The 22,964-nt window shown below is 44.8% G+C and overlaps 1 protein-coding gene across 1 annotated transcript in view; it reads right to left on the reverse strand.

The window, feature by feature from the left end:
• NHS (NHS actin remodeling regulator) overlaps positions 1-22,756 on the reverse strand; it is a 289,997-nt gene extending 267,241 nt beyond the window's left edge. The window contains exon 1 of the mRNA XM_066621313.1: positions 22,318-22,756. Coding sequence (XP_066477410.1) covers positions 22,318-22,756 — 439 coding nt within the window. The remainder of the gene's footprint in view (positions 1-22,317) is intronic.
• Between the last annotated feature and the right edge of the window lie 208 nt (positions 22,757-22,964).

Consider the following 22,964-nt stretch of genomic DNA (forward strand, 5'->3'; position numbering starts at 1 on the left):
GTTTAATCAAAGGTAAAAATGCCTATCAGCTAGCACAGGAGTCCAAACTATGGCCCACATGCAGGATCCAGCCCACGGTGCTGGCTTGTCTGACCCATGGCTGAGGGTTCGCTCAGCACCAAAGAAAAGGGAAACAGCAAAGTGGGGAGGAGCCAGTACAAGCATGTGAAATGCAAATGGTGGCACAGAGAGAAGGAGGCCAATAAGTGAAGGAGAAAAGAAGAAAGCATAAGAACATAAGAACAGCCCCACTGGATCAGGCCATAGGCCCATCTAGTCCAGCTTCCTGTATCTCACAGCGGCCCACCAAATGCCCCAGGGAGCACACCAGATAGCAAGAGACCTCATCCTGGTGCCCTCCCTTGCATCTGGCATTCTGATATAACCCATTTCTAAAATCAGGAGGCTGTGCATATGCATCATGGCTTGTACCCATGGCATGTACTTGTACTCTCAAGCAAACCAGAGCATGAGAATGAAGGAGGGAGGGAAGCGGAAGAAGGAGGGTAAGTGGAGATAAGTGCAAGGAAGACAGAAAAGGAGCACACAGGATAAGGAATACAAGAAGAAGCATCAGGGAAAGGGGAGAAAGGCAAAGGGGAGGATTGATCCCAAGAATGGAGAAAAGAATCACAAACTCTGACATTCTTTTCAATAGATTTGCTGTTGGGCAAGTGAACAGTTCACAAACAGTTCAACTTGCAAGTTCATGGCAAGTTCTGGCAGAATTAAAAATGGCAGATATAACGCACATGCCAAAGTAGGTGGCAGGAGTCAATGAGGATTCCTCCAATCAACTCCCCCATGGGAGTCATTGCAAGCCTTCCTGCCCCTTCCACTCTCCACCCTGATATTCTTAAAACTCTCCTATCGACTTGGAGCAACTTTCTTCAGTGAAAAACAACATGGGAAAGATGCCCCACTTGCTGCTGAACTTGAAGGTTCCACCTAGCCATCATGTTAGGTAGCCATTGAGAAACTTCTCTCCACCCATTTGACCAATCCCAGCCAATGGAGCAGCAAGGATTGGATGGCATCCCATGCACATTTCTCTGGAAGTCAGCCCCACTGAACACAGTGTGATTTACTTGTGAGGATATATGTACAGAATTGTGTTGCACACTACTCACTACCCTCTGGTTTTATAATTTTTTAACATTATCTCATCTTATCTAAAGTTCCAGAATTTTGCCAAATCCCATTTGGAGTCCATTTAAGTTATCATTTGAATAGCCTGCTACTGTTACAGGGCTTTGGATATCTTCTGTGCACATTGACTGCATCTTAATCTGATTTTCTGTTTAAGATTTCCCCTTGTACGATTGCTTTCTATTTAGAATACTTGCATTGTTTCCATCAACATTATCATCTTCATCAACAATAATGAAACCTTGCTCTGATGAAGAGCTGAATGAAACTTGAAAAGTGATCAACTTACAATTACTTTTTGTTCTTGCCTTCTTTAAAATATTTTCATGCTACCTTACTGCCACACCAGCAGTATTCAAGGCAGCTCACAAGAAACGAAATCCACCAAAAATGAAAATACAACAATAAAAACTCAACTACAGCCACGGAAACAAAGCCATCTCTGAAAGCAACCATAAAAGCAAGTTAAAACCATGCCGGCAGCCCACAGACCACAGCAAACAATAATCATAACACAAGCAATATCCACTAAGAATTACAGTATAAGATATCACCAGAAAGCCTGCATAAATGTTATCATTTTTGCCCAGGGACTAAAAACAAAACAAAACACAGTGAATTAGGCATCATGCAGGTCTCCCTTGTGAGATATCTGTCCATGACAAGCACTTTCATGTCCTGTTAATTTCAATGAAATAGATTTAAGTGTGTGCTTAACTTCTTCACTGAGTTCTACCAGGGTTAAAAGTTGGACCAAGTCCATACAGTGTTGTCACATAGCCCAGGGTTCACTTCACTTTCTTCTATGAACACGACTATTCAGATCAACTGAGCAGGCTCTCTTTACAATCATAGCCACATGTGCTAAATGACAACAGCAGTGTCAATACGTATTCTCAGTGGTTAATCCACAACTACAAAATTGTGGAAACCCTAAATCAATATGGTTAAGGTAATATGGAGTTAATTCCATGTACTATTTGTTTTTCAGAGTACCACCCAGTCTGAAGCAGATGTGATAGAGCAGGATCAGCATCCTTGGTCATAGCCTTACAGCCCAATCTTATCTCTAGCCACTCCATAGCATGGAGCTGTGCCAATGGAGTGTGTGCTGCATGATATATTTGGGGAGGAGAAACCAGAAGGCCAATGAGAGCCTTACTTCTTAGTAGACTGCCTTGTTGGCAATTGGTCTCCTCAGATCAACACCAGCTATTTAGCTATATATGTGGCCTGACGTTGAAGAAGAGGAAGGGGATGTGTTGGGCAGTGAAAGAGAACACAGCATCTTGATGCAAGTCACCGCCACTGGAATCCACCCCCTCCCTCTCCTGAACCACCCTGGTTTCCCCCTGCCACAAACCGCCCATGAACTACCCAGGCCAGTGACCTACTTCCTCCATCATAGTGTCTGGGCAATTCTGGTGCACAGGGAGAGTCACTGGCTGCAGAAGCAGAGCTGGGGGGCAATGTAGTAAGCATGACATGCTCTGCAACGCACCATGTGAGTGGCCCCTCCCCCTCGGCATCAGAGCCATTCAGGGCAGTGATGGGACATTGCCGTTGCTACTCCAAATGGCTCTGACGCCGAGGGGGGAGCGGCCACTTACACAGTGTGCCGCCCCCCCCTTCTAGCTCCGCTTCTGACTGGCTGTTTCCACCAGTGGCTCTGTTGGACACAGTGGTGGAGCAACATTTGAACCATCACTTGGCTTCATATGAAAATCCTACAAGGCCCATAGAATTGGGCAGCTACACTTTTAAGGTTGGTTTTGACAGAAGTGAGATCATCTAAGGTCCTTGAAAACAGCCATTCTAGCTGTCAGCAGCATACATCACACATTTATTACACTTTTTGGCACTGTTTTTTTTTTAATTAAACCAACTCCTATGGCATTACTTCATCTTGACACAAATGTAATTAAATCAGCATACGTACAAGGGAAAAGGGTTTCTACTTTTTTTTCCAGTCTCCCAAGTGGGCAGGTTAGACAACCTGCGATCAATCCCCACCATCTGCAGTCTTAACCTAAGAGACAACATTCAGTTGTTGTCAATAATAACTAGCTTGCTTGTTTGTGGAAGAAATAAAGTTTCATCATTGCCACTTCAGTAGTGCTGAGCTACTTAGCTTTGTGCAGGAGAGCCTTCAGAGAAACGATCAGTTCCATATAGATCAGAGCTCAGCAGATAATGCATCTAAATATAATTCTGATTGCTGCTTGCAGCATTTCTCTGTTTCTTGTCATATTCACCTTGCTAAGAACTAAAATACAGTAAATAACTACAGATATTTCCAAGTGAAACATGAATATTTTTTCTTAACTGTGCAAGAGTGCAAATTAGATATAACCTAATTATCCATGGATTTTTCACCAGTGGTTTTATCTCAATGCGATGAGAAGGGCCCTTTAAATTAAAGGGAAAAAGTCATTTAACAATAGCCTCGTTTTAGCCAGAGAGGGCAGCTGGAGTGGGCAGCCGGCTGACAATCCATCAATCATCCTCTCTCCAGGCACTTAGAACAACTTCACTCCAAGGTAAGTGATCCCTCCCTTTCCACGTGAAAGAAAGATAATCATTTTGCATTCTTTCCCAGTGCTGTGCTCTGGGTGAAGTGAGGGGTTGCAGGCTCAGAGTGAAGCCTTTCTAAGTGCCTGGGGAGAGACTGATTGATGGATTGTCTGCCTAATGCCTCTGTATTACAACACAAAGGTAAGCAAGGCTGTTTTTAAATCACTGAGCAAAAGGCCATTGTTTTTGAAATGAATTTGCTTTAATGCAATTTTTGCCATCCACGTGAGTTCTGGGGACAGAACCTTCGCTAATACTGGGACTCAACCTGTATGATGGTATACAATATGTATATAATATAATCAATATCGTACAGTAAAGCATGATTCTGGTAGCTGACTTGGAACAGGAGTTTGACATGATAATACATTTGATGTATACAAACATCATACATTAATTTTCCCGGTTAAGGTTTATCTGCACGGGAAGGTTCATAAAGCCCATCTTGCTTTAGCATAGAATCAAACTGCAGATGATATGGAATTTCCCGTGTCAATATCATGCCATTCTCTATGTCCAACAAGTGAGAGGAGACCTGAGTGATGTGTGCCAAGATACTACATTAGGTTTTGCTAATCAAGATACTAATCAAGATACTCTTGATTGGCACATCTAAGGCTGCAGTTCTATGTATGATTACCTGGTAGTAAGTCCCATTGAAATCAACTGAATTTACTTCTGAGTAGACATACACTTAAGACTCAGAAACTGAGGGGAAAGCATGGGGAAATCCGGGAAGCCACAAACTCTTTTAACAAGCTAAAGTTCTGTAGCACAATTTCTGAAAAGGAAGGAGCATTTTCCCACCCTACCTCCACTCTTGAAATACTATTCAGCCATAACACAACATCTGCAACCACTCCACCCCCCCAACACCACTCATAGAGAGAGAGAGAAAAAAGATATTTTAAAGAAATCATTCCAGTGACTAAATGACATCAAGTAGCATGACACAATTCTTCCTGGATAAACTGAGCTCATGGAATGAGTTTTCAAAAGGTGATGGAGGTGCAAAAATTCAGCCAGCCTTTAAGCCCAGAGATTGCAATAAAACAGAAGATGAAGTCTCTAATAGAAACCAAAGACAAAGGCATATCAGAAAAGAGGTTACATTCACAACTTAAATGGTACTCTGCTAGCCTCCCAATAGAGATCCCATTCATTTCAATTAATCACATCAGTACTACACTACAGGGTCCTATATACTCATCTTTTCCCATCAAATTGCAAAAAAACAGGGCTTCATACTTTCAGTGTGGCACAAGGCAAGTATTCAAGAGGGGGAGCTCGAAATGTGAACATCCTCCTCCAGAATGAGGTGGGTTGGACCAGTTAGAATAAGGGCTCCTAGCACACTTCCACTATGCCCTCTGCTGCATGCCACCTCCTTTCCCCAAGTGTAAAAGTCTTCACCTTGGGAAAGAGGGCACCAGAAAGCAAGGAAGGTTGGCCTCAGAGGTCTTTGAAAGTTCAACATCCTGATTTATATTCAGAGTAAGCAAGAGGAGTAAATTCCCGGCCTATTAAGTCTCAGGCTTAAACAAATAGAGCAGAGCATTGACTGACTCCAGCAGAGGGACATGTATCACATTTTAGAAGGCCTCAGGTGAAGGAATTCCACATGCACATAACCCAGAGCTCTACATATCATGACTCAACACTATGGCATTACCTATTTAGTTAGTGCTAGACTTGACAAAGACAGCAAAAACATTAGAATTCAAACATGAATTTCCTCCAAGATACTGAAATAACAATGATACAGAATGGTGCTGGATATTTTATTTATTCATCACATATCTATATCCTGCCTTTCTTCCATCATAGTACTTGTGGTTGGTATATATGGCTGCTTTCTGTGGTAACCACAGTACACTCAGAAGTCGCTCCAGTCAGAGAAAACCCAGTCACCACAAGTTGGTTGATGCTGATTACCGGAGAAGCTGGTTTCCAGAGATGCCTGTTCGAATCAATGATGGCCCAATTTTTAATACATTTAACTATCTCCACATCTTTATCTGGCTGTCAAGAGCAAATAGTTCACTTGGAACAGTCCATTATTGCAGTAGGCTTCCTCAACTGCAGGCTTAGCGCTTGCAGATCTGAACAACGGATGCCGAGCCTGAGCCTTAGAGGGCCTCCTGGACACAACTGGAAGTCACAGGCGGAAACCAGAAGTCACATTCGGTCGCATCTGGTCATGTCTAGGAAGTGTACTGAGGCATGGGGAGGCCTGCGACCCACTGCATTGGCCTCCCTGCACTTTAGAACACTCACAGATGGAACCCGAAGTCATGGAGTAATTGCAGTGTTACGACCCGGACCCCATTTGGAACCCCAGCATCCATGGGTTTCAGTATCCACAGGTGGTCCTGGAACCAATCCCCTACAGATATTGATGCCTCACTGTACACTCTTCTTCAGAAACATCTGACATAATATTTTGTTTGGGTCACTAACAGTTCACGCCCACACATGCTTACTCCGAACTAAGTCCCACTGTGTTCAATGAATCTTGCTCCCAGGAACGTGGATGGTACAATCCTATGGATGTCAACTCAGAATTAAGTCCCACTGCGCTCAATGGTGCTGACTCCCAGGAATGTGTGTACTGAATAGGACTGGAGCCTTATTCACTGAAAGTCACATTGTAAACAAACAACACTCATGTAAACTAAAGTCAGGATACAAAACTTAAGTCAACAAATGTAGCTGCACTTTGACTTAGAACATGTACTACCCCCAGCAGAAGAGAGTGTGGCACATTAGTTACAATTCTGCATATCTAGGCCAGCCTTGATTACATACAGCATTGCACACTAGGGAAGAAAGGAAGCCATCCTTGATTTTACTCATTGATATAAAAATCCTTTCCTTTGATAATACCATAACAAGCCCTAGAACTTGGCCTCATAAATACTATTAATCATCAGTTGCTTCTTCTTTCTCCAAGCGTCTCAAAGTGGCGTTTGGGAGGTCCCATTTTCGTCTTATAACAAGCCTATTCTATTATGAATACGAGGGACCACCCAAGGTGAGCCGGTGAGCCCGTATTGCCCACATCAAAAACCAATCCTCTAGCCACCCTTCCAGGTCTAACAGACCAATCCCAACCTGCCCTGGAGCAGGCAGGCAGGTTGGCTGGCCGGTGCTGCATCCAGAGCAGAATTGGGCCAAGTTGTAGCCCAATTGGGATAAGGGGAATTCATTTCATGCCAGCTAGGAGCTCTATATTTTACACCCAAACACCTTTTTCCCCAAATCAAGTATTCATTTATCAGACTGCATCAGACAAACCAAACCTCTAAAGTTTCAATATTATGTTACAAAATTTAGCCACATGGCTTCAGCTTAAATGTTAATACAGCAATTTGTTTTTATTGCTGACTCCTACAATTTTATTATCAGCAAACTTCAGCCTTCTGCAGTCACATGCTGTTGCTACTAACAAATGGAGTGTGACAGGATTAGAAGAGAGAGAGAAAAATTTTTTTTTACTGTACAATACAAGTATCCATTCAAACCAAACGTACTCCTGGGTTGAATCCACATCTTTTCTATGAGTAGAGATTAAAAGCTCAGTTCCATGCACACTTTATCTCCCTGAACTGGTGCTACAATCTAGCCTCAACCCTGACCAAAGACAACTGCAAAGAACAACACTGTGGGCTGGTGCTCAAAAGCTGACCCATTTGTGCCGGGGAGGGGGACAGGGAGGTCTCAGGAATTGCTGTAGTGACCCTGTCATTCCCTCCCCATATCAGTGCCACATTGTGCTGGCAAACAGTGGCTAACCCAAGGGAGTTAGCTGGGAGGGAGGGGGCAAAAGGCCCAGGCACTGCACCTGCAGGCCCTGTAGGGGTGGCCCCACTGCACCTGCTGCAACCCCACCGCCTCCACCTGCCCTCTGCAGCTGTTCCGGGGGCAGGCAAAGCCCTGTGTGGTGTTCAGGACTGCTTGGAAAGCTTTCTGAGGCTTCCAATGAGGTCTTAAGCAGTACTTCCAGGAAACTGGGAAGTACTATTAGACCATAAACAGCAAACAGCATTTTCAAACACCTCTATTTATCGGGGTTATGTATGTCTTTTAGAAGAGTGCAGGGGCCAAACTACTTCATAGACAAGGAACATCATCAGGGCCACAGAGAAAAACTATCACACTGCTGTTGTGCTGCGGCTACATTTTAAAGCCTTCAATCAACACTGAAGAGGGAGGGGGAAATCTCTGCTAAGCCTCTTAGCAGTTTAAAGAGAAGACTAGAATTAACAAAACAAAATCTAGATCATCAATAGTATATACTACAAGTTAGCAACAAAGGGCTTCCATCACTGGGTCTATTTTCCTACAGGGCTGTCAAAGCAACATACGCATCTCTATGACGCCTATGACCATTTCAACAATATATGCCACAATACCTTGCACTTTCATCTGGTTAGGGACCAGAGCAAAGATGAAAGTCAAAAATGGATGAATGTCAAAACATTGCCTTATTTAGCTTGCAAATTTATTACAGCTAGTAAAATTGTAAATAACTAACTATATAACACATGGAAAGGCGTGCAAAACCTGAATAGGCAGAAATAAAAGAAAAATAAATATAAGAACATCAACGTGGAAGATTGAATGAAATCAGACAAAAGAGAAAAGCACATGGCCGAAATCTGAAATGAGGCTATAATTGAAAACGGTTGAAAGAGCACAGCGATAAAGTCAAGTGCATGAAAGTCAAGGAATTGCTGTAGCTTAATTCGGGTGGTTACTTTCTATAGTCCTGGTGAAGCAAGGGACTTGTAGTCTGGGACTTGTATATCGAGTTTAAGGAATTCCCACAGATCTCATGATCTGGTGCTCTACTGGGGCAGTGAACAGGATAGGTTTCAGGTGACCTAACTTTGGTGATATGGCACCACTGATGGTCATGCGCTTGCTGGATCATCCAACCTCAGTTCCACAGCTAGTAGAGAACAACCATCAGCACTGTCCTCTTGCTGGGGAGTCAAAATTACTGCCTGTCAGTGATTGAATCCTCAAGACCTTACAGTTTCATCACAGCAGCTGGCCACAACCAAGTTTTCAGATTTCACTGAATTCTGGGGCAAAGGCACACATAGAATCTTAAACATGGTGGGTATGGCTTGAACACATTATCTGACCTCAGAACAGAATAAATGTTTGGGGCAGAGCATCAATGTTTAAAAAAAAAATTCACATAACAAAAAGTCACATTTGTTTTCACTCCTAGAGTGGTCAAGGACCAAAAGGCCTTCGTGTCGAACTACCCAGCACAAGACAGACATGCCAACATTCAGCTCCTTCCTAGATCACATCCCCTGGCATCACTGAGGTGGCATCACTAAAAGAAACCCAAAGAGCAAATCTGCAAGTGACTCAGACAAATTGCTGCAGGTGACTCAAACCACAGACAAAGGGAAGTGCTTGGGTAGGTTGGCATTGGCAGAGGGAAGAACTAGTTGGCTCTTATAGTTTGATGGTTAAAGGCTGTTGCTATAGCTGTAGTAGTACCAGTGCTGCTGCCAATGTACTGTGGCCTCTGGGCAAATTCTTGCACTGGATGCCCCATGGTATTCAAACCCCCCCCCCCCCGTGGATATGGGTGCCACCAATACTGACTGGTTCAGAGGTTTGTCTGGCTATTTACATCAATCTGTACAACAAAAGCAGGTATGTAGGAACAGGCTGGCTGGCTCCAATACTAAAGATAATACTTGAAAGTAAATATGATCACCATTATAGTCTACCATCAGTCATTAATTATAATCACATTCTCAGCACATTTATGCGCAAGTGAATCAAGTTGATGAATCGCACTCCTAAATAATCTGTTTAGGCTCACAGCCTCAGGCAACAGTTACTTGGAAGTAAATTCCATGGAAATCACCAGGGTCTACTTTCAGGCAAATACTGCTGGTACAGACATACAAATCTCTATCCACCCTTTCTTAATTTCAAAGAATACCCAATTACTTCCCATTTCCATTTAGAGTTGCTTTTCCTCCAACAATTTTGTAAAACTAACCACAAAATGACAGAGATAAACAAACAGGAGAAATAGAAGGATAACAGGTGACTAGCTAAAATTGTCCCACACCAGTTTAAAGCCTCAAGTTAAAAATATGGTGTAGATATATCTGCTTTAACAGTCACTCTGAAGAGATTCTAGTTGAAATATTCAGTGCATAAGAACTAATTTGATATAATTAGAAAGCTATTTTTAACATGCAAAAACATACATTGCATGTTGTCCTTTTTCAGATTATGTTCTCAAGAATCTAAAGCCTGGAAGGGTTTTTTGGGTTTTGTTTTTCTTTCACTTTAATTTGTCTCTCCTTGAACATGTCAGCATTTGTATATAAATTCCAAATCTTGAGGTAATTAGAAAGACCGCTAATCTCACTTCATGCTAATTACATCAAAGAGATCAAAAAACACATCATGCACAGCCTATATATAACCCATCTATATATGAAAATGGAGAGAGTTCATCTTCTCATCAGTTTAATAGCTGAAGCAGTTCCAAGGGAGAGTTTTATACCAAATTATAGCTTGATGATATAAAACACAGCTTTAGGGAAAGAAGCCTGGCTCTTTGATTCCAAAAACCACACAAGAATTATAACACATTTAACAAAAAAATACGTTTGGTAGCTGATAATATTTCTATTCTTCAGACACACAAAACATTGCCATTAAAGATCAATGCACACTATGAAGGAGACACCTATTTCATTAGTCTAGCAATTTTAAACCGCTGTGCTGTGGCTTTAAATTGGTGTGCTGATAATGGTACACAGGTGTGCCATGGGAGTTTGGGGGAGGGTCATTTAATAATAGGGCTATTAGAGGTTGTGAGCCCCCCCCCCCCCGCTGGCAGCACGGTGTGCCTTGTCAATTACCCAAAAACTGATAGTGCGCCTTAACAATTTTTACACCTTGTCAGTGTGCCGTAAGATGAAAAGGATTGAAAATCACTGCATCAGTCAGCAGTAATAAATAATCATTGGGCAGATATGGAGCGGGGTCCTGACTGGTTGGCTGGAACAAGGAGACTGTGGAGTCACAGACTAATCACAACCTCCAGAGTGGTCAGAAATATCTTTGGAACTTCACAGGAAGATGAGGATCCAAAGAACCATGCAACACCTTCTGGGAGAACAAGCCATGCTTTTCCTTGAATTGTAGCCTTCCCTCAATGCCTTCTGGTAAACTCCGCTTGAAGCTGAGAGAGATTTCAAAAAGTGAGAGCAAAGGGGATCCATAGAAGAAAAGGCACAGTTTTCATTGGGTTTGTGGAAACCTCTTCTGTGATTCTCTTTGGACCTAGACCACAGTTTTTCATTTGGGGGAATGCCTCTATTTTTACTCAGTCACTTTTGCCTTCATTCTTTTTGAGAGCCTGAATGATTTGTGATTGTGCCCATTCCTCCTCCCCTTTGCATACCTATGTTAAGGCCAGACATAATCTGATCCTTGCATAAATCACAAGACAGACAGCTCTGTGCAAGAAACGTCAACAAAATCCAATTCACTTGAGCTACAGCAGAATTTGACGGGCACAGTTATATTTTATATTCACAATTTTTCCTAAATAGTTCATTCCTTCAGCCCCAGGTCATACTAAACAATAGTTTTTGGAAATCCTCCAGATGCTTCTCCTTTCCAATTTCTCCACAAAAGTCAAACTTACTAAAAAGTATTTTATATTTAAAAACAGATATCCCATTGATTCTAAGAGCTGCTTCACACTAAACATTTTTCCTACGCAAATATCATTCCTCTCTAAGAAAAGGGGGAAAAAATCCTTATTTTCACACAAATCATGTGTGAAATTCATACAAGTGCACATTTTGCTACAATATTTATGTATTTTAAAAATGTATAACCCACACTTTCTCCCACTAGGGGACTCAAAGCAGCTTGCGGCAAAAAAATTAAAAACAGCCCCTACTATTCATACAATAAAGGAAAAACCACTGCAGAAAACAAAAATTCCACAGAAACGGACAAATCAAACGGAGAAGACAGCATTCAAGAGAACCCAGGAAATGCCTACTAAAAAAGCCAGGCCTTTAACCTCCACTGAAAAACCAGCAAGGAGGAAGAGGGTGCACAATAAGTGGCAGGGCATTCAATGAGGAGGGGGCCACCACAGAGATGACCCTCTTGGTGCCATTGCCAGTCTAGCTTCAAAAGGGAGAGGACATGTAACAGCCATGTGCTTGGAAGCCACAACACAACTATTACATAATAATTTAAACTGTATTTTCCTACTCACAGATGATTTCTCACTAAACAGGAACAATCCTATGAATGAATCACACCAGAAAAGACCGCAATAACGGGTAACGCTATAATGAAACAATTTACTAAACACACACATGTACTTTCATATTAGTCCTACCCACTTTTTAGAATAGTCATTTCTATATAAGTTCCATTTATTGAAAACAATTCTACCCCACTTCCCCGTCCTCCGGCAGGAGACACTCAAGGTAGCTGACAATATCATTAAAAAAACCCATAAAACACCACAACAATAACTCAAATAACACAATAAATCAAACAGCAGATCAAAGCAATGCCAGCACTAACCAAACCATCAAGTACAGTATCAGCAGCAAACAAGACTATAATCAGCAGCAAAATTAAGAACAGGAGCCACACATGTCCACTTCAAAAACTGTAAGTTACATCCACAACTAGGCACGCACAAAGGATGTTCCCTGCTACCCCTCCATTAAACCCCCGCCCCCCCAAAGCTAATACTGAGGGTTGACGGATCTTAGGACTAACACAAGATGTGACTCTGGGGGCTGTAGGGAGAAACAGGGAATCCCTGGAAACTGGAAAACACTTCTCCTTTCCCCTGCACCACATTTCACTTAAACACCAAGGGCTCTATGATCTTCTGCAGGAGCTTTGGGAGAGGGGTTCTGGTGGCTGCAGAGGAAAGAAGGGAATGGGGAAAACCTCTTGCATCCATGTTGTTATGTAAGCCTAACTGTGGATCCAGCCCTGAGATGACATATGAAGCAGCTATAGCCTATTTTTTTTAACTGCATTTTTTAAGACTGTGTACACCAGGGGTGCTCACACTTTTTTGGCTTGAGAGCTACTTTGAAACCCAGCAAGGCCCGGAGATCTACCAGGGGGGAAGGAAGCGTCTGACAGACACCCCCTTTAATGTATGGAGCCCCTGCTGGAGTCTAGTCAGTTTCGTCAGTCTTGTTGCTGCATGCCTGAAGAGCAGCTAAAGTGTCAGTTTCAGTGTCAGTTTAGCTAAATATGTCAGTTTCGTCTAGTCACTAGACGAAACTGACATATTAACAGTTTGGAGAGACAGGGCTCCGCGATCTACTCATTTTGCCTCGCGATCTACTGGTAGATCGCGATCCACCTATTGAGCACCCCTGGTGTACACTATATGGAGGATATAAGCACCACAGTGCTGGCCACAGCGGTCAGTCAGCTATTGCACATGCATGGAAAAGCAGACACGCAGGCATTTCAGATTTTAGCTATCACATGTATACATGGCAGATCGGAAATGTGTACCTGCTCCAAAAGCAATACATAAGGTGTAGTGTCTTAATTGAAACATTACTATGAAGGGTGCTTATAAAACAAGCATACTTTAGAAATGAAAAGTGAGTGTTGATATAGAAACAAAAATCATACATTGTTCCAAAAAAGATTCAGGCAGGATATTGTGGGTTTTATTCTAATAATCATGTTGTAAAATACCAATTATTTTCACGGTGTTGATATAATATGAATACATTTATTTGCTCCGTACTCCATTTTTAACATACCACATATCATTTGGAATCCAAAATCAAAATTCCACTTGACCTTCTTATTCGATCACAGCTTTTGGCCTATGAGATGCCACAGGGGTCCATCTTGTCTCCCATGCTTTTCAACATTTTCATTAAGCCAGTAACCGAAGTCACCCAGAGGATTGAGCTAAGATATTATCAGTGTGCTCTGCCTCTCTTTGGCCTCTAGGGCAGGGGTGTTCAAAGTTTTTGGCTGGAGGGCCACATCATCTCTCTGACACTGTGTCGGGGGCCGAGGGAAAAAAAAGAATCAATTTACATTCAAAATTTGAATAAATTTGAATAAGTTTACATAAATGAATATATTAAAGTTGAACTTATATGAATGAATGAAGGTCTTGCAATAGCTCAAGGCCTATAAAAGGCCTTGCACAAAGCAAGGCTGGCCTTTCCTTTGCTGCCTCTGCTGCATCACAGATATGAAACAGCAAGTAGTGGAGGAAGCCCTCATCCCACAGCTCACGCGAGAGGTCAAACAGTCGCTCTCACGCTGAGAGCAGTTGCGTTGGGCCAGTGCGGTCTCCAACAAATCTCTGGAGGGCTAGAGGCTCATTGGAGACTGGGGGCTCCCTGAGGGCTGCATTGAGAAGCCTCGAGGGCCGTATGTGGCCCCAGGGTTGGGGTTTGGGTACCCCTGCACTAGGGAGATGGTGGATACAATGAACCTTTGGGCCCAATCCTATTCAACTTTCCAGTGCCAATGCAGTCATAATGCAGCCCTGAGTTAAGAGAACAAATGTTCCATTTCTTTGAGGAGGCCTCCATGACCACATTGTCTAAGACTGGCATCAAATTTCAACTACAGGTAGCCCACGTTAACCACATATTCAGAACCCAACCCATGGATTTGATCATTTGTGAGTTCCGAGCCCACAGGGTGGGTCCAACCTGTACTCTCCGGAAAGCCAAAAATTGTGACTTCTAGTTTTTGGCTGAAAACAGGAAGTCATGATTTTCAGCCTTCTGGAGGCCTCAGAAGGCCTACCCAAGGCTGGGGGGGGGGAAGCTTCCCTGGCCCTAGAAGGTCCTCCAGACAAGCCCAGAGCACAGCTCCAGTTGTGTTTGAAGGATTTCAGGTGCTCAAATCCCACAATCATCATCATCTGTTATTTTGGCATCTGCGAAGGTTCCGTGAATGGAATCCCATGGATATTGAGGGCCCACCTGTACTCATCTTCTGCAGAGTAAGATGTATACATGGGACATACATAGCATATACAGATGCACAAACCAGAGAGGAAAAGTGGACCAACCTTTCCTACATAATACGCTTCCTTAGAAGACCAAACCCCACCTAATGAAGGCTTCAGGCACCACTGCTGACTCACCAATGTGAAGCAGACGGTTTCTTTGGCAAGTAAGACCTCAATATGTACCAAACACAAACTTTCATTTTAAAAGAATTATATTAATAACCTGTGATTGAGCAGAGGACCTCATAAACATAAAGCTCAGCCTTCCTGACTCTGCATGGGAAATCATTTTTTCTCCAAGTCCTGATCAATAGCTTTTCTCCATGTCTTTCAGGTTTAATCCCTCTAGCTCAGAAAAGCCCAGCAGATTTTCCAAACTCTAATATAAAAGCAGGAGGGAAATTGCAGCAGGACAAAAGAAAAATTCAAGTTTCACTGGAAAATAAACAAACAAGCAAAACCTGTCAGGGGTTCTTTATGAGGTCGTGTCTGCTACAAAAAGTCAAGGCTGAAAAGAAAATTATAGGATAAGTAAACATTGTTATTATAAGAGGCTTTATCTTGTCAGTTTTAAAAATTAATTAAAGTCAACCCTTGATGTTCTCTATTGTGGTTTCCTTTATGTTCCTGGTGTGGATGTTTTGTAAGTAATCCTCCATTTCTTTTGCAGGCCTGAAATCAGCCCCAGGCCAGCCCAACACAGGGGTGAACCAAAGTAAATCTGGAGTCCGAAGGATTCTGGAACATCTAAGGGTGAAACAGCAGCAAGACACAGGCCATTATGAGTAAGAGCTCGGCATAACCTGAATTTTCACTTGGTAATTCACAAGAAAACCACTGATATACCAACTCTCAGGGATTTAAAGAACTTCAGTTCATATAAAGGTGAAAAATCAATCCTTAATCTCCTACACCAGTGTCATTCCATTTCCAGACACAATTTTAGAGTGCTCCAATATTAATTATTCACTTATATACCTTACGCATCCTCTAAGGGGCTCAGGGTGACATACCTGGTCAGTCCTTTCCAATGGCTTACCTAGTGCTACTGCTCCCACCGCCCCACTCTTGGCTGTTCAAAGCCATGGGTAGACTTGGCCTCCACACTGAAATTCCCTCACCGCAGGGAAGCCTGGTCTACCTAGAATTTGAAGCAGCGGGTAGACCTGGTCTCCACTTTAATATCAACCGCAGAGGCCAGGTCTACCTGGCATTCAAATGTTCAGTAGACCAGGCTTCCACCTTGAGATTCCCCACACCGGAGACCAGGAAGACTTGGCATTTAAAGGGATAGGCACACTGGCACCCCCTTATGGTGTTATGAATGCTATCTTCGGCCCTCTGTATGAAACGAGTTTAACATCCCTGGGCTAAACTGACTGGTCCAAGATCACCTAATATCTTTCACAGCCGAGATGGGTCTCAAATTGGGTCTCCATCATCCTAATCCAACATTTGAACTACTAAACTACACTAGATCTCTTTTTAGAGATATCTTCCTTAACTCAGTCAACCTGGAACACAACACAGAATACAAGGCAAAGCAAATGCATAACCTCCAAGACACTAGGGGTTATTCCATATACATATGGTATTTGCAACAGTGTGTTCTTCACTAAATTTAAATAGATTCCATTCAAATGAAAGATGGTTTTATGCCAGAGAGAGCCACACTTAAAACCCAGTGGTCCAAGTTTTACTGCACCAAACCTGACAATACTCTCAGATTAAGACCATCGTTTTCATTTTGTTACTGGACTCTTCACCATGTGACAGGGTCATCATGATCCAGTCTGCCATCCAGATTGCAAGCCAATTTACTGTACTGCTACAAAGTGCTAAAAGCAGGTGAAAACAAAAGATCAAGATAATTATTCAGCAGAACGCTTGCTATGTCTTCCTTGTATAGTTCAAAGTGCACATGGGTATGTTTGGATGCTTCTCCATTAAAATAAAAATTCACACACAGAGAAATCTAGCATGTCAGGAAAATGGTTCAGTCCTAGCCTTCTCCTTCATGTGCTAGTCTTCTAAGTGCAAGGAGACTTAGGGCACAATCCTAACCCTTTATGTCAGTGCTTTCCAGCACTGACATAAGGGCAATGCAGCTCTGAGGTAAGGGAACAAACCTTACCTTACTTTGAGGAGGCCTCCATGAGTGACACCCAACTGCAGGATGCAGCACAGGTCCCATTGGTATGGCTATGCCAGTGCTGGAAAGCACTGACATAAGGGGTTAGGACTGTGCCCTTAGGCTGCGATCCTAACCCATTTTCCAGCACTGACATACGGACAATGCACTGAGGCAGCACTGGAGCTCTTGTCTGACTGCGGCCAGCTAATTTAGAATAACAGTGAATTCACACCAGGCTGGAGTCAAGACCCACCTGTGCACTGAAAAAGAGAGGATGGGCCTGTGTTCCTTACCTTCTTTTTGTGTCAACCACCAGGGCAGTCAGAGACCTGATGGACAAAAGGAAAGGCAATGCTATTGCTCTCAAGTGGCTGAAAAATTAGGTCAAACTATTTTCACTGGCTTCTATGACAATATAACCATATGATGGTCAGCATTACATTCTTTGAACTGTGTATAGCTTTTTCTTTGGTCTTGCTTTCTTCTTTCTTCTTCTTTCATCTGTCTATCTGTGCACTCAGTAAAGCCCAGATATATTATCACACAGCTTGAGGAGCACCCTCCCTAGACTGCTAGGGAGTCTTTGGATGTTTTTTTTAAAGAAAAACTCTCAAATCACGATGCTGCCATTAGATAAAGACCAGTTGTATTTACAACAGCAAGATAATCTATTAGCTTAATATTTAACACCCTTTTAAAAATGTGTGCATGCACATCTGTGTGTGTGTGCACGCCTGATTTGCAGCATTAATTAAAAACACAATTTCTTAGTGTCTTGGGAAATATAATGTAGTGTGCATACACTATGAAAGCAATCAGTGCAAACCATGTCTTTATGGGGATTTAAAAAGGTTTTTAGGGTATACAGTTCTAGGGTGTACGGAAAGGCATGTCTCTCTTCCAACTGTTTTGTATGTGAGACATGATTTGTGATTGACTTTATGTCCCCTTCCAATCTTCTGGGGCCAACATGAATCCCAGGAAATGGATCTTAAGAACAGATGCATGCATCTTTTGCCTGCAACTTTGCCACCTGCAGTTTTTGACACTTCGGCATAGTCAAAGAGTTTCCATTCGTGATCCTTCATATTCTGTAATTGGAGCTCCTCTCCTTGTTAGGGAGATGGGTCACCATTCATGTTGGCTTGTGATGCTATGATGAGGAAAAGGGGACAGCCCATTACACCTTCAAACTAAACAGCCAGGTTGTTCCCCCGGCTGAGCCGGCATGTGCCATGGAAACACTGCTAGGGAGATGGTTGCTGAATTCTTCCTGATGTTATATCATTTATGTCCAAGTCGCCAAAAGAAACCACTCCACAGCCAAAACCTCCAAAACACATGTGCACAAAAGGGAACAGCTACATTCTGGTTATTTCCCAAGACACAGTAGCAGTGACCATAAGGTCACAAGGCACAGAGTCCTTCTTGAAGTGAAGCTGGCCTAGCTCTGATCATAAGAACATAAGAAGAAGATGGCTGGACCAGAGCAAATGGCCATCTAGCCCAGCATCCTTTTGTCCAGAGTGGTGACCCAGATGTGTCTAGGAAGCCCACAAGCAGGAGATGAAGACTTAAGACTCCTAACTGTGTTTCCCTTGCAACTGGCACTCAGAAGCATCCAGCCTCTCAGCCTGGAGGTAGCAAGTAGCACAATGACTAGTAACCACTCTTAGAATGCTCCTCTGAGAATTTGTCCAATCTCCTTTGAAAACCATCTAAGCTAATACAACAATAGCACCTGGGAGGTTGACCACTAGGGACCTCATGTACACATCCTTATAATAAAGGTGGGATATAATTCCATGATGTCACTAGGGTTTGTGTCACCCTAGTGACACAAGGGAGGGAGGCCAGCATGTCACCCCCATAATGGACATTCTCCCATGCAGTGGGTATGGTGATGAACCATCGCCCCATCCCCACTGGTTTTTTGCCTATAACTTTTGATAGAATCGAGATATTTCAGTGTGATTTGTTTCATTGCATTCTGCACAATATTACACATCAAATTATAAATTATATGATAGCATTATTCGAAAATACCAAGATTTAAAATTTTTTGGCTAGTAATGGTGTCACACACACACACCCCCTTACGCATCACCCAGTGTGATCCGCATTCCCTGCACCCCCCCTAACAATGCCACTGATATAATTGTACTAAATAAATAAGCCATTCCCTCTCCCCAAGGAATTCTTGGTATTGTGGTTCTGTTTAGAACATCCCCAATAGAGAAGGTTCAGCACCCTCAATTAAAGAATAGAATTCTCAGGTGTGAGGTAGAAAGCTAAGGTAGTTGAACTGGCATCATACCAACATGTGGGCAGTGTACATATAACCAAGGAAACGGGAGAAATGAAGATGCTACCAGAGTCTAAACTATAATAACAATAACAATAACAATAACAATAACAATAATAAACTTTATTTGTATCCCACCCTTCTCCCTAAAAGGGACCTAGATGTGTGTCATGTGTCATGCTGCCACGTGGTAAGACTAAGGCTAGAGCCTAAGGGCACAATCCTAACCAGGTCTACTCAGAAGTGTCCTAGGTTGTTCAATGGGGCTTACTCTCAGGAAAGTGTGGTTAGGCTTGCAGTGAAGGCTCTAACTAAGCTGTCCTACTTTCGAGTAACCCTCCATTAAAGTATGCAATTAGATGACAAAGAATTTATTCTTCATATCAAGTCGGATCTTCTCAGATCAGGAGAAGCCTGTGGGTGATAGATGGGAAGGTCTCTGCCTCCTCCAGAGGATTAATGCCCTTGGAAAGTGTTCCCTTTTCACTGACTGCTACAGAGTGTAAATGAGTGGCTGGGAGGCAGAAAAAACATCCCTGGAAGTCAAGTACATTGCAGGAATTGCCTGCACCTCTGCATGGAGTTTTACCTCCCATGCTTCAGACCAGGGGTGCCCAAACCCCAGCCCTGGGGTCACATGCGGCCCTCGAGGCCTCTCAATGCGGCCCTCAGGGAGCTCCCAGTCTCCAATTAGCCTCTGGCCCTCCGGAGATTTGTTGGAGCCTGCACTGGCCCAACACAACTGCTCTCAGCGTAAGGGTGACTGTTTGACCTCTTGCGTGAGCTGTGGGATGAGGGCTTCCTCCACTGCTTGCTGTTTCACGTCTGTGATGCAGCAGTGGCAGCAAAGGAAAGGCCAGCTTTGTGCAAGGCCTTTTATAGGCCTTGAGCTATTGCAAGACCTTCATTCATTCATATAAGTTCATCTTTAATATATTCATTTATGTAAACTTATGTAAATTTAATTAAATTTTAAATGTAAATTAATTCTTTTTTTCCCTGCCCCTGGCACAGTGTCAGAGAGATGATGTGGCCCTCCTGCCAAAAACTTTGGACACCCCTGCTTCAGAAGGATGGCTCTTTAGACATTCATGGAGTACCCAAGACTCTCCTCTAGGCCCAGAATCAGTGGTGTAGCTAGAGGGGGTGCAAAGCTCTAAGTTTTGCAGGGAGCTAGTGGCCCCTCCTCTTCAGCATATGCCTGCATTTTACTCCCACCTCCCAGAATAGCTCAGAAGGGGAGGGGCCACAAGCAAGCTGCATTGAGGCTCCCTGCAAAACTTAGTGCTTTGCACCCCCTCTAGCTATGCCACTGTCCAAAGTGATTTATTGATTTAAATGGTTTATATCTTGCCTTCTCCTGATCTGAGAAGATTTCAAGAAGTCCAGGCTTTTTTTTTTGTTCTGCTCCTTTTGATACAGAGGAGAAAAGAACTGGAACGTTACTGATGAGCTTGCTTTAAAAAGACAAAATATGAGTATGTTGAAATGCAGGGTTGACTAAGAGGATTCCGAATGTAGCAGTAAGGCATTTTGTAAACCACATCCAGCAGATGTTAGCAGCTGTTGAAAAGTCCTGCCCTTGCCTTTACTCTTGTCATCTGGGGTGAGACAGCAGGATGGAGGCATCTATCTTGGAGCAGCAAAAGAGAACCACCCTCATTCGTAAACTACACTTTCCAGGATCTCCAGACATCCCTCTCTGAAAGGGTAGCTCTGTGCTCCAAGGCAATGCACACCACCCCTCGAACCTGGGCAGACCAACTGTGGTTGTCCAAGGATGAACTGAGCAGCTGGAAGGTCTAAGGGGCTTAGGAAGGTCTGAAGAGTGCATTGGAAGCAAGAGGTTGGGCTCCAGAAATGCCTGAGGAACCCCCTCAAGCTCTCCTTCTCCCATCACCAGTGGCTGGCCAGGCACCCTAGTCAGAGATGTTCAGTGGAAAACCACCCAGGAGAAGGAGGGCATCGGCCCTGCTGTTCATGCTGGAGAGAAGGAGAGACTGGTCACCTTGTCCCCGCCACACAGAGGAGAACACACAGTGGGAATCGCGCACGCCGTCCTTCCATAGGCACACACAGAGATCGGCCTGCTGGGAAGGAGCGCTCCCCCTTTCGACTCTCCAACATCAGCAAAGAAAAGTGGGTCAGGCCGATCTGGGCACACAGGGAGGGAGAACATCTGAGGCTGGGGAAAAAAAAAAGGAGGGCTCCGTGTTTTCTGTGTAAATATCCTGCAGGGCCGGCCAAGATCTCCTCCTCCCCACCCACCCCTCCCCCCGTCTCAGCGATTGATCCCCCTCCTATCGAACTCCTGCTTATCAACCGTGTGTTCAGCCTGTCTAAGACGAGACGAGCAACAGTGGAGGCAAAGAGTGCCCTCCTGGGCACGGGGCTAGCTGGCTACTGCCCGCATGAACAGGCTCGATTGCGACGGGGAAGGATATGGGATGGGGGGGGGTTTAAAGGCGACCCGTGGCTCATCTCCATATACCACCCACTGCGCTCTGCCAGGCGATCGCTTCTCCAACCAAAACAAGACCTAAAGCCCCCTTCGACATAAATAGCACGTTCTGGAGAAAGTCTCCAGAAAAGGAGGGGGGACTTTACACACGCAGTTCAGCCCTGGAGCTTCCCTCCCTGTTTACCTCCCACATCGGCAGCACCTCTCTCCTCTGCATCCATCCCCTGCAGGCACCTCCTCGCTTACAGACAACAAACACAGGTTCCTGGATCCGATGGAGGGACCAAGAGGAGATCCGAGCTCGGTCGACTCCAGATCGCAGCCCTTCATTCATTCCGGGCCACACCTCCCAGAAGGTGCCCCAGCAGCAGCAGCCCAATTTGGGAACCACCTCTCGTTCTCCTGGAGAACCAGCAGCAGCCAGCCTCAGCACTAGCCTCTGAGCGCATCATCGCCCACCACGGAGACCATCCCCGACCGCCCCCCAGGCCATCTCCACACCGCCTGCGCTCCCCCCACTCTTCCTCTCCCTGAACCAGTCCGTGCCCTTTGGGCGCGTAAAGGAGACCCGAGGGGAGGGTGATCCGGCGCTAAGGTCGCCCCAAGGGGAAGGCGAGGGAGGCATCTCTGCCCGTGCCACTTACGCACTGCCTCCTGCTTGGGGTCCAGGCCGTGGAGCACCCCCTGGACGCCCCCGATCCTGCCGTGCAGCGCCCGCACCCTGCGGTGGGTCAGCTGGATCTCGCCCTCGATCTCCTGGAAGAGGGTGCAGGCGTGCTTGGCCACGTCGGAGAGCTGCCGGAGGATCCGCGACAGAGCCACGTTGCTGACCGAGCAGAGGTCCAGCATCGCCGCCGCCTCCTTCTCCTTCCCGTCGGGGGGCACCGCTGCCAGCCCGGAGGCGGCGGCGGCAGCGGCAGCGGCAGCCGCCTCTTCCTCCGGCTCGTCCGCTGCCGCCTCTTCGGGCTCCTCGGGCTGACTGCCGGGCTGGGGCTCGGCGCCCGGGCTCTCCTCCAGCACCGAGACGACGGGCTGCTGCCGGCACAGCCACTGGGGCTCCACGATGCGCTTGGCGAAAGGCATGGCAGCGGCAGAGCCAGCACCCGCGCCCGCTGCAAGACCGCCGCGCTCCCCGCCGCCCAGGCAGCGGCTCCGGCACTCCCCGGGCTCTTTCCAAACTAGGCTGCTGCTGCTGCTCCTCCTCCTCCTGCAAGCCCCCTTCACTTGCTAGCAGCCGGCATCGGAGAGCGAGCAGTGATCCCCCATGATCTCCCCAGTGAGTCAGGGATCG

Source organism: Tiliqua scincoides, chromosome 3, assembly GCF_035046505.1.
Source record: "Tiliqua scincoides isolate rTilSci1 chromosome 3, rTilSci1.hap2, whole genome shotgun sequence".
In the NCBI taxonomy this organism is placed as follows: domain Eukaryota; kingdom Metazoa; phylum Chordata; class Lepidosauria; order Squamata; family Scincidae; genus Tiliqua; species Tiliqua scincoides.